This window comes from Peromyscus californicus, unplaced genomic scaffold (genome assembly GCF_007827085.1).
Source record: "Peromyscus californicus insignis strain IS unplaced genomic scaffold, ASM782708v3 Scaffold_12__1_contigs__length_115047231, whole genome shotgun sequence".
Taxonomy (NCBI): Eukaryota; Metazoa; Chordata; class Mammalia; order Rodentia; family Cricetidae; genus Peromyscus; species Peromyscus californicus.
Genome location: NW_026294413.1, coordinates 64,059,156 through 64,078,960, shown reverse-complemented (window position 1 = coordinate 64,078,960; position 19,805 = coordinate 64,059,156). Strand labels below are relative to the sequence as shown.

The 19,805-nt window shown below is 46.3% G+C and overlaps 1 protein-coding gene across 5 annotated transcripts in view; it reads right to left on the bottom strand.

The window, feature by feature from the left end:
• Nucleotides 1-19,805, bottom strand: part of Atp8a2 (ATPase phospholipid transporting 8A2) — a 563,932-nt gene that overhangs the window by 206,840 nt on the left and 337,287 nt on the right. For all 5 annotated transcript variants that reach the window (XM_052733058.1, XM_052733056.1, XM_052733061.1 and 2 more), the window contains exons 26-27: nucleotides 18,870-19,053; nucleotides 15,762-15,872 (exon numbers count right to left, since the gene is read on the bottom strand). In XM_052733058.1, coding sequence (XP_052589018.1) covers nucleotides 15,762-15,872; nucleotides 18,870-19,053 — 295 coding nt within the window. The remainder of the gene's footprint in view (nucleotides 1-15,761; nucleotides 15,873-18,869; nucleotides 19,054-19,805) is intronic.

Genomic DNA, 19,805 nt, shown 5'->3' with positions numbered 1-19,805 from the left:
AAGTTCAAGAGCTAAAGCCAGCCTGGGATGGGGTACACGAGACAGTGTCTCAAAAACAAACAAACAAATTCTTTGCAGTCTTTGGGAGAAGAGGGATGAGGCAGATACGCAGGCATTTACCAGAGCAATTAAATAGGCCTATCAGGACATTCTCTCCTGACAGTGACTTAAAAGAGCCACACAGCCACACATTCTTGAGCAATGGGGACCGTGTCAAATGTTAACTCAGAACTGAAGTCACAGGGGCAGATGCCAGAAATGCCTGCTGCCAGCTGTACCCAGAGATGGGCAGGCCCAGGAGATTCCAAGGAGTCCCCACAGAGCACAGCAAAGTCTGGTTAAAAGGAGGGGTGACAAATCATCCCAAGAACCTCCAAAGAGGCCAGTGAGTGGTAAGGTACATTAAAAGAGACTGGCTGACTACATATTACTTCCCAATTGCCACTCACCCAACTGCCTTGAAGCCAATTGATGAGATAAGCAGGAGATTCAGCTCGGGCCCTCCAGGGAGTTTATGGTCTAGTTAGAAGGATTAGAAACCACTTTGGGAATGCTTTACAGAAGTGGTGCGTTTCACCACGTTGAGTGTAAGGAGGTCAGAGAAGCAGAGGTCACAGGCAGGAGAGGCTGCGTGGACGCTGGGGAGGCTGAGGCACTTGACCTGGGCCTTGAAGAATGTGGTGCACACGGAAAGCTCGAAAGGACACTCCACAGACAGTGTCCTCTCTGAGGTTGACTGTGTCTCATCGGGTGGGCATGGCACACAGTACTGTTTTGTTAGTTTAATTATTTGGGGTGCAAGCCTGGGGCTTTTACTTCAGTTGTTCAGTAAATGTAACTGCCCCACAATCAGCGTCTGAAACTAATGTGTTCTTCACACAAGGCCTTTGAGTAGCAGCTTTTACAACTTGAAGATGAGGGTTGGTTGTTTCATTTCCATTTCTGCTTCTTAAAATTGAGTTAAACAGCTTTGGTCATGGATGCAGATAGAATCTAGACAATTCTTTGACAATGGGCCTGCTAGGTTTAGGTTATAGCATGTTAGTCAGCACAGAAAGGAACCTCCTCCTCCTCCTCCTCCTCCTCCTCCTCCTCCTCCTCCTCCTCCTCCTCCTCCTTTTTGCTTCATTTTTTTACAAACTGAATATGGGTAAGTTAGCTTTGGGGGTAGATTTCTCTTGCAGATTCCCCCCACCAAAAAGTCACCGCATATAAAGTGCACCTATGCTTCATAAAATGTAAATGTACTCAGCCTAAAGAACAGCAACACGACTCCGGAAAGTCAGTTTTCCGTCTTCCTGTTAAACACTAGTTCCTAGATACACCCACTCACTGGCTTGTTCTTATGAGTGGGTCTTTCAAAGCAGGTAAAGTTTGTATGTGCACACACTGAAGGATTTAAGAGCAATGAGGCAATGTGGCTAACAGAACTTCTGACCCATTAGCCCTATATGACTATTCTAGATTGGGGATGGTTTGACTCACAACGTCTCTATGTTCTTACAGTACCACAGGCATTTGCGTGGGGCTTAGGTTGAATTTTGAGTGTTGCTCCTTGCCCAGACTGCTGCCGTATGGTCTAGAATCTTGTGCCGGGCAGCTATGGTGGCCACAGCTCCTAATCCCTCCCATAATCATCTGGGATGAACAACCAGCACTCTCTAGTTATGCTGCTGAGCTGTATTGCTGGTAGGCTGGGTAGATTACATATGTTTCTAATGATACTTTTAACTTACTGTGACATTATCAAGACAGAACTCCACCATTAGCCATAGATTAATCATATGGTTTATTGATCATACATCGTCCCTGGTCAGAAATGCAGACTAACATAGCAATTTGCGCATCTGGAAGCAGGAACATTATTTTTATTAGTAGTTTAATTACCACCAGGACCTCAGAGAGATAGGAAGTGTATGTTCAGCTCATCAGTAGTTCCCTGGAGCTGGTGGTCTTGTCCCCTGCCTTCCGGCAGACATCTTGACTCAGTGCATCCTGGATCTCATGTGGTTTGGGTCCACATGAGATGCTTTGGTTTGAAAGAAACCAGCAAAACTCACATTCCAAGAGCAGTGGAATGGCTTTCAAGTGGATTCCTTTATGGTACCATCCAGGTTGACAGGACTGCTGGGGGCTGTGTGAAGGGCCGAAGGTGCAAGGGACCAAGTACATCAGCTTCCTACTTTCATCTACCTGCCCTTGAGGGAGCTCAAAAGGATGAGGTGCCTGGATCCAGACTGAAGATCAAATTTGTAAACCCCTGGGGCAGTGCAGGGGCGAGGACATAGATATGTGAGAAAAATGAGTTTTTGGTTGTAGACAGGGGGCCATTGGGAATTCCTGTGTTCACTAGTGTCTCAGCTACTAGCAACCTAGACATGAACCAGGGCAGCTTAATCTAGCAGAGGTGGCCATGTTTATTTGCCATGGTGATGAACTAGTGTCAGAATGTCTAGTAAAGCTGTGCTTCAGGCAGAGTTTTCTAAAGGCGTATTAAGAGGAGACCCGCCTCCTCCTCCAGGTTTCCAGCAGATGATCAGTGACTATATCACAGTGTTTTGGGCACAGAAATTTGCACTAGGGGCAGGGTGGTACCTAGACCAGAAGAGCCACAAGTTCTCAGCCATACTATAGCTGTGCTTGCCAAACCACGTCTCTAAAAATGATGCCCATGTTCGCTTTGAGGGTTTACAATGTGACTGACCTTTGCCCAAGGTTTTCCTATTATCTCACTTTCTCCTCTCAAATGTTTTGATGTGTGAACTTCTATGACCACCATTTACTAAGGATGAGGTGGTGGTAGGGCTGGGTCCAGTTTGCATGCCTGGAGCTGGAATCTCAGTGTCCCAAGGTGCTGACTACAGAATGTCACCTCATGACCAGCAAAACTGCCAAGGTAAGAGTGGTCTAAGGAGAAGTCCAGCCCCTGGCTCCTGTCACTTCTTCTTTATAGGAAGGGGAAACATGGGCTGGGGACCACGCCAAGGCAGTCTTTTAGTGCCCTCATCACGTCATGCTGTTCTCCCCAAACTTTACTCAAACCCTTCCTTAAAACTGTGATGTTCCCTGGTGTCCTGTAATGCCTGGTCCTGGGCTCCCAGGTCCTGGGGCAGGGGCTAGACAACTATCAATAGAACTCTCCAGCCATGGGAAAATGAGGCCAGGGCAGTAACAGGTCAGATCCTCTGTGATGTGGAACCAGAGGCCTTTGGGTAAAATTGCTGCTTGACTTTGCCCTCCTGGAACACAGAAAAGCCAGATGGGAACAGGAACCATGTTTTTTACTGCTTGGTACGAAAATGAAACTCTATTCAGTTTGATATACAACTGGACAGTTGCTGGAGATTGGAGGTTGGATAGGAATTTGCCTAGACATGCAAATTGGGTTTATAGAACAAATTCTCTGGGAAGGTTAAACGGAAAAATCCATTAGTAAGCACACATAGCAGACTGCTCTTGGGGGTGGGGGGGGCAGGGAGGACTCTGAACTCGCTCACTGAGCAAATACACTATCTGAAGATCTGCATTGCTGTGAAAGATGTGAACAGACAGTTCACCAAAGAAGATAGGCAGATGGCAGATAAATTCACAAAGTAACTCTCAATGGGAAAATAATACAGTGTGCCCATTAGTAGGTATTTACCAAGTGAAACGAAAACCAGTTTATGCTAAAATGTAAAAAGGCAGGAGTTACTCATAACTGTAGGACATTGAAGTGGCCCAAATGTCCTTCAGTAGATGAAATGACCTGGGGTACATCTGTGCACTGGAATAGTACTTAACAATTAAAAGTTATGCCGGGCGGTGGTGGCGTATGCCTTTAATCCCAGCACTCGGGAGGCACAGCCAGGCGGATCTCTGTGAGTTCGAGGGCGGCCTGGGCTACAGAGTGAGTTCCGGGAAAGGCACCAAAACTACACAGAGAAACCCTGTCTTGAAAAACAAAAACAAACAAACAAACAAAAAACAAAAAAACAATTAAAAGTTACAAAGAATGAACTATTGAAGCTCTCAACAGCAAGGGCGAATCCCCAGTGCATTAAACCAGGCAGAAGGAGCCATACATGTGCATCCCATTCACGTGACCGTCTGACAAAGGCAGAACCAGAGTCAGAAAACATACCACTGCACTCTAGGGTCTGGGTGCAGAGCTGAGCAGTGGCAGCGAAGACACCTGGGACCCATCTGAAGCAACTGGCGATTCTGTATCTGACTGCAAGTATTTCTGGTAAGACTCAAAACCGCACACTGAAAAGGGTTAATTTTAGTGCATGCAAATGATACGTTATTTAAAAAGTGGTATACCATACTAATAAACACCTTCAAAAGAATTAAAGAAACATCTACGGTGAGGCTAACAAGGAGTAAAAGCTTCTAGTTAATAGCTCATGTTATGAAAAAGCAACTTTCGAATTGGCAAGGGGCCGACAAAAAGCTTACCACAACAACATGTGGCTTGTTCACAGAGCGGCAATAAACTTCATCCTATAATCCCCAGGCTAAAGAGAGGCCAATATTTTAATCGATATTTTACTGGCAGACTCTGGAGGTATAAACAGCATTTAATAGGATGAATCGGTATTGCCTCCCGTTGGCTTGAAAACCAAGGCAGGAAAGCCTCTACGTCATCACTCCTCTGCCTGGGTTTGCTTTAAGGGTGCTTGACCCATCAGGACTCGAGACGTGAGGTGTAGAAGGCAATCCAGCAGCCCAGGACATCAGTCAGAAAGCAGTCTGGCCGCCTGAGTTGATGGTCAGAATGCAGCAGACGTAATTTACCACTGAAAGCACAAACACCAGAGGGGTGAGCTTCCTGACTTGATGCAAGGAACAGAAGCCATTTGAACTCACGGGAAAGGCAGCAAAACCCAACACTAGGACCAAGACAGCAAGCATGCCAGCATGAACAGCTCCACTGAACTCTTGCTCATAAGTGGGCTTTAAGACATGGGCCCAAAACCACATCTCTCTCCCAAGTTGGGGTGACAAGTCTACAGCTAGAGAGGAGCAGAGGAGCCTGATTCCTGCTTAGGACCCTTCACAAACCAGGGCACAACTGTCAAGTAAATGCTGGTGATGGTTTTTTCACTTGGGGACAGTACTCTAGATGCACCAGCCATTCACACGGTCTCATGCCATGATGGTCTACTCCTGCCATAAGCCATGCTCTTTCTGTGTCATAGGCTTTTCTGCTGCCTGCTGCACAGTCTCCACTCCAGAACTTGGACGTTCTACCATTCCTCACCAACTACCAATGAAATCCACCTGCTGAGAATTGTGCCACTCAGGTACATAGGACAATGGTACATAGGTACAATGGACAGGCTGGCATGATAGATATGTCTGTGCTCAGACTCCATCTGAGTGAATTTTGGAGTGTATATGTGTTCATGTGGTGTGCACATATGTAAGTGTGCAGGTGTGTGGAGGTCAGTGTGAATGCTAAGTGTCTTCCTCAATTGGTCTCTTATTTTCTAAGACAGTTTCTACTGTGGAATGTCTTTCTGTATGCTGTGAATGTGTGTTGCTCCAATTGGTTGATAAATAAAATGCTGATTGGTCAGTAGCCAGGCAGGAAGTATAGGTGGGATAAGTAGACAAGAAGAATTCTGGGAAGAGGAAGGCTGAGTCAGGAGTCGCCAGCCAGTTGCAGAGGAAGCAAGATGTGAATGTCTAACTGAGAAAAGGTACCAAGCTACGTGGCTAAACATAGATAAGAATTATGGGTTAATTTAAGTGTAAGAGCCAGTCAGTAATAAGCCTGAGCTAATGGCCACGAAGTTATAATTAATATAAATCTGTGTGTTTACTTGGGGGATGCAAGTGGGAGGGATTTGTCCCAACCACCAGTAGGCCGGGACACAGGAAACCTTTCAACTACAAGCTTCCACTGATGATGGAGCTCACTGATTCAGCTAAAATGACAGCAAGCTCCAGGGACCCTCATGTCTCCAGCTCCCCAGAACTGGGATTACAGGCAAGTGACCCCACAGCTGGCTCTATGAGGCATGTACCAAGGATCCAGACTCAGGTCTTTACAATCACCTGGCAAGCACTGTAGAGGCTGAGTCACCACCCCAGCCCAACAGAACCAATTTCAAAAATTAGACAGTGGAAATTTTACGAAAGTGTCTAGTACAGTGGTTCTCAACCTGTGGGTTACGACCCCTTTCAAAGGGTTGAATGACCTTTTCACACCTTAGGTCACCTAAGACCATCTGCATATCAGATCTTTACATCATGATTCATAACAGTAGCAAAATTACAGTTATGAAGTAGCAATGAAAATAATTTTATGGTTGGGAGTCACCACAACATGAGGAACTGTATTAAAGGGTGTCAGCATTAGGAAGTTTGAGAACCACCACTCTAGTGGCAAAAACAGAGAGAAGCCATAAAGGAGAACAATACAAAAGAACTATAAACAGCAAGAAAAACCACTAGGGAAAAAAAAAAGACCAATTAGTAAAGTCAATTTTACAAAGGCAAAAACCTGAGAATTTTAGGCAAGATAAAAATTAGGAAGAGGTAGGAATGTGCTTAAGATGTGCAATTAAAATGATTCATTATTCTCTCAAGAGACAATGCTAGATAAATTTAATATAAACTACAGGCTCTCAGGGGGTACAGGTGTTTGTATGAAAATGATGTCATGAAAGATTTAGGTTAGATCAGAAAGCCATTTCATTAAAAAGGGAGACATATGTCATACCTCTCTTAGAAATCTCCGATAGTTGAAAAAAACAAAAAAACAAAAAACAAAAATCACAAAACATCAACAACAAACTCGCAGATGCTTACAGGATTGCCTCTACTGAGCGTGTTTGGTCAGGGGCAGAGTTAAGACAGAGTTCCTGTCCTCAGAGAAGTCACAGCCAATTTCTAAAATAAAAATAACCAGTGCAGCAGGAAGGAGAGAGCTGGAATTCACGAGTCTTTAACTTGGGAGTGGAGTGAGCCATCCCACACTGCTGGGGCATGGTTTCGTTTCTACCCAGTGCCAGCCAGGGAAGGACTGGGCACCAAGTGGGAACCACAGCCGACCTCTCAAGGTCCCCTATCCCTACAGGTCCTTTACTCAGCTATGTTTTTAGACTTGGACTTAAAAAAAAATTATTATTCCAAGGAAATTTAAGCATTTTATAGAGTTTCAAATTCTCAATTTTAAACCCATCAATGTCTAAATATGTTTTTTTTTTTAAATGCTGGGTATTTATAATGATCCTCTTAGATAAAACAGCTGCAAAAACATCATTAAAACAGCTCACACCGTCACATGTAAAAGGCAGTAAGAGTCTATTTTTATAAAGTTCAAAGCGACTGCGAATCTTGCAAGGGAATCCCTGAGGATGCCTGGACGGCAGTTTCTCTGCCACTGGGCCTGCCTCCTGCCTGCCCCTACTCCCTCTCCACCTTGTGCTAATAAACTCCCAGCTCCATGCACTAGCAAGCAACTGGCCTCTCAGAGAACATTCCCAGCACATGGCTAACTACTTCCACAGCCATCTTCTGACTGAAAGACAAAACCTCCTGTGTTCCTTCCCCAGGCCTCCTCTAACGCTAACATCTATCTGAGCTGGAATGAATGCTGAGTGTGAATGGGAAAGACAGGTGCTGGCCTCTCTTGGCACACTGACCTGCCCCTCTCCTCTTGCCCATTCATAGCTCTGCATGGCTCCTACCCATCTGTCTATCTTAACCCATCTCACCCTGGGACCCGGAAGCTCTAATCCACTACCCCTGAGAAGCACCAGCACTTGCTCTGCCCGGCCAGCAGTCAGCTCATAGTATGCGACTGCAGGACCCCTTACCTGCATCCCCATCCTACTCAAATGGCACAGATCCTAGGCCCAGAGCATTTACTTGAAGAATGAGGCAAGAGAAGGAAACTTCAGAATATTTCTACTTCAAGGTAGCTTCCCCATTGGCCCACAGGAAACCCCTCTGAACGGTTTTCTCATCCACACTTTGACTGCTCAACAAATAGGAACCACCCAGGCACTCATGGACTCTATAAACTGGGATGTTTTTAAGATAGGTTGGCACCACATCTGTGCCTGCAGTTTCCTGTATACACAGTCACCAGGACACTAGGCTACACTCCCCTGCCAATCACAGATGGGAACATGGTAGAGCTTATCCTGAGTCCCCTAATCTCAGCATTCCACTGGCTGTAGGGCTTCTGTAGCGAATGCATGGTCTGTACATGTCATGGGGTCACATCTCTGATGGAAAAGCCAACAGGTAGACTGTCTTTGGTGCTTTTGGCTGGTTACCATGTTCACAGTAAGCTTACAGCTGCCCATCTGCCTCAGAACATATCAGGAAACATAAAGGCACCTCTGCCAGGGCAGGCACACAGATAACGGGAGCTTAGCTATCAGGAATTTTGTCTTTTCCCACAGTGACATTTCTTGTGTTAAAAACAGAACACTGTGTGTGTGTGTGTGTGTGTGTGTGTGTGTGTGTGTGTGTGTGTATACACGTGTGTGCACATGTAGTATGACTGCACACACACACACACACACACACACACACATTGTACATGTGGAGGTCAGGGTCAATGTCAAGTATCTTTATTACTCACCACCTTCTTTCACAGAGACAAGATCTCTTACTGAACCCAGAGCTGATCATTTCAGCTAGACTGTCTAGCCAGCTGGCACCAGGAATCCACTCCCTGCACTGAGATTACATACATGTGCCACCACATCATGGTTTGGGGTGGATCCAAAAGATCTCAGGTCCTCATACTTGTGCGGTAAGCTACTTCACCTACTGAATCATGTCCCCATCCTCCAAATACATTTGAGGGATCTTTAAGTTATGTTCTATTTTCAAGAGGCTGGGTCACGGGATGGACTGTGTGAGAGTGTGTGGTATGGCAGGGATCAAACCTAGAGCCTTGTGCATCCTGGATAGGCACACTACCACTTAACTGTATTCTTGATTTCTTTTTCCATTTCTTAATTTTGAAACAAGGTCTCATTAAACCCACAGGGTAGCCCAAACAAGAATTTGTAATCCTCCTGCCTCAGCCTTCCAAGTAGCTGCAATTACAAAGCCTGAATCCACAGGCCTGGCTTAGATGAGTTCTTCTGTGTCATTTGTTTAAGACAGCTATTCTCTATAGATGCTAACATTAATGATTTTCAGATTTATTTTACGTGTATAAGTGTTTATTTCCTGCATGCATATATGCATACCATGTATGTGCCTAGTGCCTGCAGAGGCCAGAAGAGAGTGTTGAATGTCCTGAAACTGGAGTTACAGGTGGCTGTGAGCAGCCATGCAGGTGCTGAGAACCAAATCTGGGTCCTCTGCAAGACAGTAAGTGCTCTTAACCACTGAGGCATCTCCCCAGTCCCAGATTCTAACATTCAAACCAAAATTTACCCCAAGGCCTTCTACTCAGTGTGCCACTAAGCTGTGAAACAACTAATACACACACACACACACACACACACACATACACACACACACACACACACACACACACACACACACCACCACATATATGTTTTTTTTAAGTTAAAAAATTCAAAGCACTCACATCCTGAGATGTTTTGGATTAGAAACAGCAATTTATACATAATTATAAGTCATTTTACTTTTTAAATGAGAAGCACAGAAACAGAGACATTGCTAAGCCTTTCCTCGTGTTCTGGAATACGGGGAGGGGAGTGAGCGGGGAGGAGGAGAGTTTGTTGTTTATCTGCTTATTTTCAGCTTGTCAGACAGTGATAGATCTTCACTGGCCATCAGCCAAATTCTGTTAGTTCGGGCTTCATTTATTCCCACTAGCCTCTTTCATTCGGTAGTAGTATTTTCAGACCTTCATGACAAATGCATGCCTAGAGCCCCTTATCCTGTACCAGTTTAATGGCCCCAAGAAGGCCAAAATGTCGATATCCATCACCATAAGTTGACACTTCAAATCCCATATAATCACTACATTATAGCCATCATCACGGATGCTCTCCATATCCAGACCAGTCTCCTCTCTGAGACAATGTGGCGCACCGTTCCTAAGTAACATCAGAGCTTACAAAAGGCCGGTGTCATTATCTCCCGAAATATCAGCTAAATGTAAGTAATGATTCTGTCAATCTACTTAAGTTTAATGAATACTGACTTTAAAAAAAATCTGTTTCAAAACTAATTTTTTCCCAGGGGTTCAGGAAGGTGGTGGGGGAGCACCATCCCAAAAATGCTTAAAATGCCACTAGTGGTCGGTCAAGCTATGTCTGATCTAGAAAACTGAACAACTGGGTAACCATTAGTCCCTCTTAGGACATACTGCAGAGATGACACACCAGGACTTCAAAAATTTACAAGCACCCTTCCCTAACTTCTTTATCCCTCATTTTTTCAGTTAAGGCAAGTTCTTCCCATTATCAAAATCAAAGAGGTTTTTTTTCCTTTAAAAAAAAATCCATCTCTGACTTTCGTTTATAAATCATACAAGGAGACAGTTACATAAGGGTCATGAGTTATGATCCAGACTTAACAGTATAAAAGACATCTAAATTCTCCACTCGCTGTCCGCCCTGCATATTGATGGGCAATTTTTCTGAAATCACTTTAACCACAGACTTTGTCTGTTGCAAACACAGAAAGGGACTTTCAGTTTCTTAAAGCAACAGAAGCCCTGCCTGGTTATTAGCTCACATTCCTCTGGCACTCCCACATCTTGGCCAGCCATCTCTCCTGATCTTTACTGTTTCATTCCAATTCTGGAACCCAGTGCACAGCGCACAGGGATGCCCCTCTCCTGCTGGCTCCAGGAAGCCCATCTGCATGGAGCTTGAATCTTCCAGTCCCTAGCCAGTTCTACCTTTGGAAAACAGTCCATCTGGCTGCCGCTACAAAACTCAGTGTGTAATTGGTTTAATGCAAAACAAAACTCCATGTAAAATTCCATACAATCGGCCTTTACACTGCATTTCCCTCAGTGTGGCTAAGGCGGCAAAGCATTGAGACCCTTTCCACTTTCCAGCTTTTATTTCAATTGTGCTAAAGTAGATCTAACACAAACTCTACCATTTTAGCTCTCTTAAAGTGCACAGCTCTGGACACGCACATCACTACGCAGCCACCACCCTGTTCTTCTCCAAAGCTCTTTGTGACACTCTTACTACCTGTGGGAGGAAGACAAAAATGGGACGTTTTTCTAATAGAAACCCAGTTCTAATTGGTAGAACTATACACTAAAGAGGGCACCTCTTGCAGTATTTTAGCTGTACTTCAACAGCACTGGCAGAAAACAAAGGAAGAAGATGCTGTGGGAAATGAAGGCAGTGGGGAGTGGGCCCCAGCTCTCACAGGGTCGGGTAGACAGATGGAGAGGGGTCACTGGGGTCCCGGGTACCTGGCAGCTCACTGCCAGTGCTTCCGAGCACCTCTTCCCCAGCCACCCTGCTGGCCACTGGAACTGGTCAGGCGTATGTTTCAGGAATCCCATCCCGGCTTCCAGAGAGACAGCCAAGAAAGCTCAACAGCCATGAAGGTGAAAACTACTAAAATGAGGCACTAGCAACGGAACGGAGGCAATGGCTACGTGCTATTCTTGGTTTTACCTGCTGTGGGGGCCTTGAAGGAGCCACAAGGGCCACCATTTTGTTCCTATTTTCAAATGGCTGCAACAATAGCCACTTCACCTAGAAAAATTTTATGTGGTGCATTCAATGAATGCTTAGCAGATCTGTCGGCAACAATGGATCCGTGGCTTGTTCAAGGCAGAGCAATATAACGGATGAACTAGACCAACATCATATTGGAATACCTATGGCCTCGGGAGTGGGAACATTGCTGTTCCACAAGGTTTCTTACAGATGAAACTGGAGATGACACAGATGCTCAGTCAATACAGAAGAGACTAAACAGGCTGCAGGGGATCACACAGTGGGACGGCATACCCAGGGTCCATGTGAAGGAGTGGGCAATAGTTTTCAGGGACACATACCCAGGGTCTATGTGAAGGAGTGGGCAATGGTTCTCATGGACACATACCCAGGGTCTATGTGAAGGAGTGGGCAATGGTTCTCAGGGACGCATACCCAGGGTCTATGTGAAAGAGTGGGCAATGGTTCTCAGGGACACATACCCAGGGTCTATGTGAAGGAGTGGGCAATGGTTCTCAGGGACCATTCTAGTGAAATGTGAATTGTAGATCATGCTCCATAGCATGATGACATTTATCTTTAAAAAAAAAAAGTCTATGTGTAACTGTAGAGAAACATGTAAGGGTAGATACCATGTAAGCAGTGGAAACTTCCAGTGTGCATTCCATACAGCATCCAGAATAATGCATATTTTCCTTGTGTAGGAACCCCACTCTTATGGAATAGTATACCAAGCAGGAAGGACCTGTCATGCCACAATTTTCACCAGAAATCTAGATAATATAATAGTCCTCATAAAATAAGCCAGGCCACAGAGTGGGTGTGCATATGCATGTTACCCATATTGCTTTTAGACTACTTTTGTAAAATGTCCGGTAGTTACATGTATCGGAGGGCACTGGAGATGAGTTCACATTAATTACTACTACAACGGTTCCTCTGTGAGTCACAAGGAAACCATAAGACACACAAGTAACATGCTTAGTTTGTTCTCACTTATATCATTAATTATAACCTTATCTTTGTATTTTTTTTTTTTTTTGCAAATGAGCAAATTCTTTCTGTAATGATCTTTGATCCTGCGGTTCAAAACATACTAAAACAGCATGCAAGTGGTACCTCCCCACTCGGAAGTTACATCTGGAGTACATGCTGGTGCCAGGGCAGTAATTTGGCATTATTCTGACCAAGAACCAGTCAAGAGTTTTGTTCTTTTGGTTTCCAAATTAGAGCCTCCCAGAAATCCTAACCAGAATCCGAGACACAGACTTATGGAGGCTTTTACATTTTTTAAAGCTTTCTGAGGAATGTATGGAAGAGCCTTTTGCAGCAGACCGTTTAGCAATTCAGAGCTGCAACCAGTCATTTGAGGAGCTACCTCACTCAGCACTCAGAGCCCCATTCCAAGCAGCTCTTTGCAGACGTACTAAAAGGGTGCTCTACTGAGCTTTAGCCCACTTGAAGCAAAAAAAGAAAAGAGAGAGAGAGACAAAAGCAAGATAGTGGGTTTAAATGACTAAGAAGGGCCCCTGAGGGGTGCTCTGGGAAGCGGAAGGTTTGGAGCCCCACGTAGAACATCTTGATAAGAAGTCTAGACTATCAGCCATCTGCTGGTAGTGAGGAAAGCCAGATTATAAAGAAGCTGTATAAAGCCCACAGCTATAGGGTCAGAATGCTGGGAAACTTGGGACGATCTGTAGGATCCCAGCTCCTTTTATGCTGCCCAAGCTATTATCTATGACCCCAAGTGACACTAAGGAGTGACTGCTATCGTGTGTGCAAAAAAAAAAGCTGGCAGCTTGCAGGCGGGGGACAGACATTTCTAAATTCCAAAAAGGAACAGTAAAAATTGGAGCAAGAGGAAGATAGTGATAGCAAAATGTGTGACACCAACATCCACATGGATCTGAACCTCCCTACCCTGAATTATATAGTGATTACATCTACAAACACCCCCAGGTCCTGCTAGGTATCTACTTGCTGTTCACTGTAAGCAGGCAGGACCTTTGACACAGAGGACTTGGGGTTGAGAGAACAGGCCAGGCTGTTGGCCAAGGTCTCTTCTAATCACTTGTGAGGTTCTTTAAGGATCAGGGGTGTTCCCAGCACACTGGGAGCTACTGAGTCAACTAGACCAGCCATCTTCTATGCAGAGATGGCCACACTCTGGGTGCACAGAGCAGCTGGGAAACTGCCCTTTATGCAAACCAGCCAAATGCCGTTTTCAGGTGGGCTTGAACATGGACGCACAGGCTGTTTGTGTCTCACTGATGCCTTCGGCTGGGCAGCCATGCACTGCAAACAACCTGTACAGCTTGGGAAAAACTCCTGTCCTAGTGTGGTTACCTGACAAATGGCATCAACCTGTACATGTGACCGGAAGGATTCAGTAGGAAAGAGTTAACAGGCTGATGAAGTAGTGGCTGGTCACTGCTTCAACAGCAAGCCACCTGCTCGAGCTGGGGACTTGGGAGACCGCACTGGGAAGAGTCAATTTCTTCCTTAGTTACTATTTTCACTAGGAGTTGAACATTATACCATAATAAAACGAGATTTTCAAACAGAGGCAAAATTGATTTCTATTGCTCCAAAGACGACTTCCACCACTTTCTTCTCCTCCACCTCTTCTTCCTCCTCACCCTTTTAGACAAGATGTCATGTAGCCCAGGCTGATCTGGAACTCGTTGAATAGCTGAGGCTGACCATGAAACCCTCACCCTCCTGTCTACCTATCAGGTGCTGGGATTACAGGCATGTGCCACTCTTTCTGGCTAAAACTTTTTATGGTCTTTTTAACAGTAGCCAAGTTTAACTTAACCCCCCACCCCCATCTCTCATTGTTGTGATTATTATTTGGTATTAGTACCGGGGACTGAATCCAGGGCTTTGCACATGGTGAGTAAGTGCTCTACCACAAAACCACATCCCCAATCTGGCAATCTGGTATGTCAAGATAGCCTCAAAGACACACTTTTATAGCAGCGCTGTTCTCAGGAAGGAAGAGCCATGTGACCAGTATCAAACAGCAAACATAAGGAACCTCGTCCACTTCCGGGTTCTTGCCCTCTACCTAGCAAGCATGTGTTTTTCTCATAAATGAATCACCATCTTGGAAAACGGTAGGCCTGTGCTCGTTAGTTTTTGTCAACTTGACACAAACTGAAGTCATCTTGGAAAGGGAACTTCACTTGAGAAAATGCCTCCATCAGACTGGCCTATGGGCAAGTCTGTAGGGCATTTTCTTGATAGATGATTGATGAGGGAGGGCCCAACTCACTGTGGGTGATGCCACCCATGGTCAGGTAGGTAGTCTTGAGGTGTGTAACAAAACAAACAGAGCAAGCCCCGGGGAACAAGCCAGTTATCAGTCCTCTGGATGGCCTCTGCATCAGTTCCTGCCTTCAGGTTCCTGTTTTGAGCTCCTTTCCTGACTTCTCTCAGCCGTGGACTACAACTAACCTGACCTAATCCTTTCCTCCCCAGGTTGCTTTTGGTTGGCATTTTACCACAGCGCTAAAAACCTAACCAAGACAAGGATGACAGAACAGGAACTCAATATACCACTTGAAATGACCTCATCAGTTTCCTACTAGATGCTCCCCTCACTCCCACCTTTGCCACATGCGCCTTAGCATCCCCAAACCCCAGGGAGAGTGAGGGCATGATCAGGAAACAGCAGATTCCAAATGCAGCAGGGAATCAGGTCCTGTTCGTGCGAGGAAAGAAAAACACGGGACGGGTCGTCTGGAAAAGTCTGAGTCACCCAGAAAGATGGGCACCTCTATTTTCTGACCACACTGGTCTCACTCTGCCTCAGCAAGACAAAGGAGAGAGTGACAGCAGTATTCTCTGCCACCACCAACACAAGCTAGCGGGAGGGAAGAGGAGCACAGGGCAGGGATGGGGAGACCGAGAGGAATGAGTGGTTGGATGAAGAAGAAAGGCTGCACTAGCCTTGGCTACCTATTACAAGCCTTGTGGTACAGCCAGCTTAAAGGAGGCTGCACGACGCAGATCTTAGTAAGATCCAATAGTATCTTTACTTTTCCATTAACAACCCCTTTCTGAAGATGGATTCAATGTCTAAAGACGTCCGCTGCAGAGGCCTGCCTCCTTAAGGGAAGGGATGCTCCTTACCTCAATGATGTAGAGGACCACATTCTTGTAGAAACAGTAGAGGATGCACTTGGTCACCCGGTTGTAGCTCCAGGCTCCATGAACCAAAAGCAGCTTCTCCAAGTAGGAAAACTGAAAAGGGACAGTGACAAAGTTCAGAGCAGCCTGTCCTTGAGGAGTGAAAGGCATGGACTGTCTTTATGAGCAGAAAACAGACAGGGAAGGGGAGGAAACCAGACCCTTAGGAAGCCGACAAAACAAACAAATCAAAACAAACACAAAACCTGTTCTCCTGAGGTGGTACTCTCAGGGCAGCTGAGAAGGAGAACTCTCTTCAAGTGACTAATGGTTGTTGTTGTCCCCAAACAAGCTGCTGGACTCTCACTATGACTGCTGTGGAACTCTTTGCGCTAAATGCCTTCCAGAGTCTTAATTAGGCAAAGAAGGTGACTATCTGGACTGTAAGAAAAGCACACTGGGACAGGACACCTCCGTCAGATCCGGTCACACGTTTTATGGTGGACCACGGGAGGAAGGGGCAGAGACACTCACCCAACAAAGGTTTGATTCAAGAAAGGAATGCACATGAGTATAGTGGTCTGTCAGTGTGTCAACTAAAAGCTCTTATACTTCCAATATCCTACAGAGGCACCTAGACAGACTTACCCATAGGCACATAGATATGGAGATATACAGACATACAAATGCAACACACACACACACACACACACACACACACACACACACACACACACACACAGCCTCCACTTCTACATCCATGGTGTAGTCCTTCTTTATCTCCCACTCAGAGTACCCGGTTGTGCAAGCAGGGGCAGCTGACTAGCTCTGAGTAGGAGTGATTTAAGGGCTCTTGTAGTCTGAGACAAAGCCACAGTATTCCAATAGCACATACCCTAAATCTCCCCAGAGTCATTCAAGACAGACAAAGGCTGGGAGATGGAATGTTCTCTGGCAGACTGGGAGCCAAGGTCTGTGGACACACACCATACCACACAGTCCCTTTGCCTAGCTTAGGTGGCCAGCAGTGGCCAGTCACCTGTCCAGCAGCTGCTGTGTATGCAAGCATAAGGCAGACAGCAAGGGCATGGAACCAGGGAATGCCCACTACAGGACTTTCTCAGCATCTTTTCTTTACCTTATGGGGCACTTCCTTCAAAACACAATTAAAAAAAATGCAGCCACCCATATCAAAAATCATAAAGAACATGGTGTTAACTTCATCCAGACATGGTTATCACTTCAATGGGGCAGAAGAACTCACCCAACTGGTGGTGTTTCTGGCACGGTAATTAAGGAAGAGGCAGTTTAGAATCTAGTGCTTGGCACAAACTCAGCCCTGAGATGACAGTGTGCCTCTGAAGCACAATGAACAGGGAAATCCAGGCATGGGTATCAGTGGCTGCCTTAGGTTCCTTTGGTAAAAGTTGCTACTACCCTGGAGGGCAGAGAAAACCCCCAAATGACTTAGAAGGATTTATCCCACCCCTCTCGGATGCTTCCTTTTAATAAAAGTGGTTGCTTCACCTTCCACATCCTATCCATGTGCAGTTTCAGTAAGGAATCCCTGCTCCCTAGACATTCTAAAGAGAAAAGCAGACAAATATTTGCCTGTAACTCCTAGGAAACCTCTTAAGTTCCCTTCCAGCCGTATGATGTTATAACTCAAGTATTTAATAACGCTGGGGTGTATAACATCCACAGTTGCTGACAGCAGACAGGAAGCGCGGGTCCCACGGGCCTCTGCACAGCTGACTCGGCAAAGTAATGGAGCAGGTGTGTGTGGCAGCCCCCGAGTTCACGGGGCTCTGCTGTTCTCTGATGTTGGGCCTGTACTCATCCCTGAGGCCAGTCGTTGGGTGCATAGGACCTTTAGGTTTCTCACCTGGAAAATCAGAATTCCTACTGCCCACGCCAGAGATCAGTTCAGGGATTCGAAGTCCACAAAGAAATAAAACTGACTTACTCAATTTCCAAAGCCACATGGTCTGGGTAATTTCTTGCTACATTTGCAGAACCTCAAACTAGAAGGAAGCGTGAGAGGTGATCAAACAGAGCTTCCTTCAGGGATGGAGAGCCCCCAAAGTAGCAGAGGACCAGACCACAAGCTCTGGGGCTTATAAGAAGGGTGTTTTCTATGCATCTCCTGATTTTAGCTGAAAAGGTGTCAACGCCTCTGTTCCTTGTAATCATGTAGCTAGGGTTAACATGTTCTTCAAAAGCCTATTCAAGGAATCAGGGGGTGGGGGGGCTGGTGCCACAGCAAATACAGGCATTTAGCCACAGGACCCTACAACTGGGTATCTGGGAGAACATGCCAGTATTCCCTGGGACTACACTTCTAGATGATCTACCAGGCCAGATAGCCCAGATATTCCCTAGAAGGGTCCTGAGGCTGACTCTTCTGGCTATCATGAAGAGTTAGAATTTCTTGGATTCTTGGAGCACATGTGAGGTACCCAGGACACACATCAGGGCCAATAACCACAAAGCACATCAGAACCATGCTGGCGACACACAGTTTAGAGAAGAACGGACCGAACTGGGCCTGACTGCAGGAGGCTGCTTGCTACTCTCCATGAGTCACCTGGCCCCTGGCCTCTCAGTTCACCTCAGGGCAGGGGTCCTAGAGGGTTCCCAGCCATGATTGCCAAGAGGGGATATCTCCAAGTGACTGCTTTGTTCTGGCTTTAACCACTTGCCCAGAGCATGCCAGCACTTCTGGAAGAAAGGAGGCCCTTGAGTGAGAGTCTAGCAGAGAATGGTACTCTGAGAACAGCTGTTCTTCAGTGAGGGGTGCACACACACACACACACACACACACACACACACACACACACACCCCAGAAGGAACAGGAGTAGAGAGGGTCTAGAGCCTAGGGACCTGTCTACCAGGAAAGGCACATCTTTGAAATGACAGGTCCATGGGCCAGTCCCACCTCTGGCCCAAGGAAACCCAATCCAGAGAAGGGGCCTCAAACTGTTCAAGACTCCAACAACAGAGCCATCAGTTCATCTAGATGGTGACCTGCCTAGGTGGGCAGAGTCCTTGGCTGAGCTCTGGGCTGTCTCCTCTGCCCAGCTGCCGTCATTGTGAAAAGGGAGGCTGACCTGTGCAATGGCATAATCTGAGTTGTTGGTAGCCTGCATGCCCTCGTTCCCGCTGATCCCGACCCCTACGTGGGCTGTCTGGATCATCCCCACGTCATTGGCACCGTCCCCGATGGCCAGAGTGATGGCTTTCACCCGCTTCTTCACAACATCCACGATCTCAGACTTCTGCAGAGGGGACACTCTGTGAGAGAAGAGAGAAGAGGGAGGAGTCAGGACAGCAGGCACCCTTCCTGAGGGGACAGCGGCAGCACACAGGCAGCATTCAGAGGCAGTGACCAGACAACCTCCAAATCCAGTGCAATACATTTTATGCTCACATGTGAAGAAGCTTTGTGAAAACAGGAGTCTGGCTTTCAAGTGTTTGCATTGATGCACCCTCATCTCTAAAGCAACCTAAACACAGCCAGTTTGCCATCCACTGCTGAGTGGAGTGAGAGGCAAGTAAACCTGGGGCTATGGGCACTGTCCAAGACCAAACATAGGCAATCTAGCTACCAGGGCCTTTGAACATGTCTTCCCAATAAACCAGAACACTGGAAGAGCCTCCCCACCCCCCACCCCCTATGCTGTGTTATGCATCCTGCACAGTGCTGGGGCTGGCAAGGGAAGTTCCAGAGAATTCACAGAAAGGAAAGAAAACAGGCAGGGTATAAGAAAGAAAGGGCAGGAAGAAACCAGAGCAACAGGAAAGAAGAGTCCATCTCTACCCAGAGATGATGATGCGTTTGCCGGGTAGCCAGGGCAGGAGGCTGAGTCTGCACATTCCCAGGCCTGAGGTCTTCTGCTACTGGAGGGGTAGGAGCACAGCCCAGAATGGGAAGTAGCCCCTGCCTGGGAGGATGGAAGGGGCCCAGATGTCAAGATCCCTCCACACTCTGGGAAGTGACCTATAAACCTAAGGACTCAGTGGGCAGTAACGTAGGTTAATGAGCT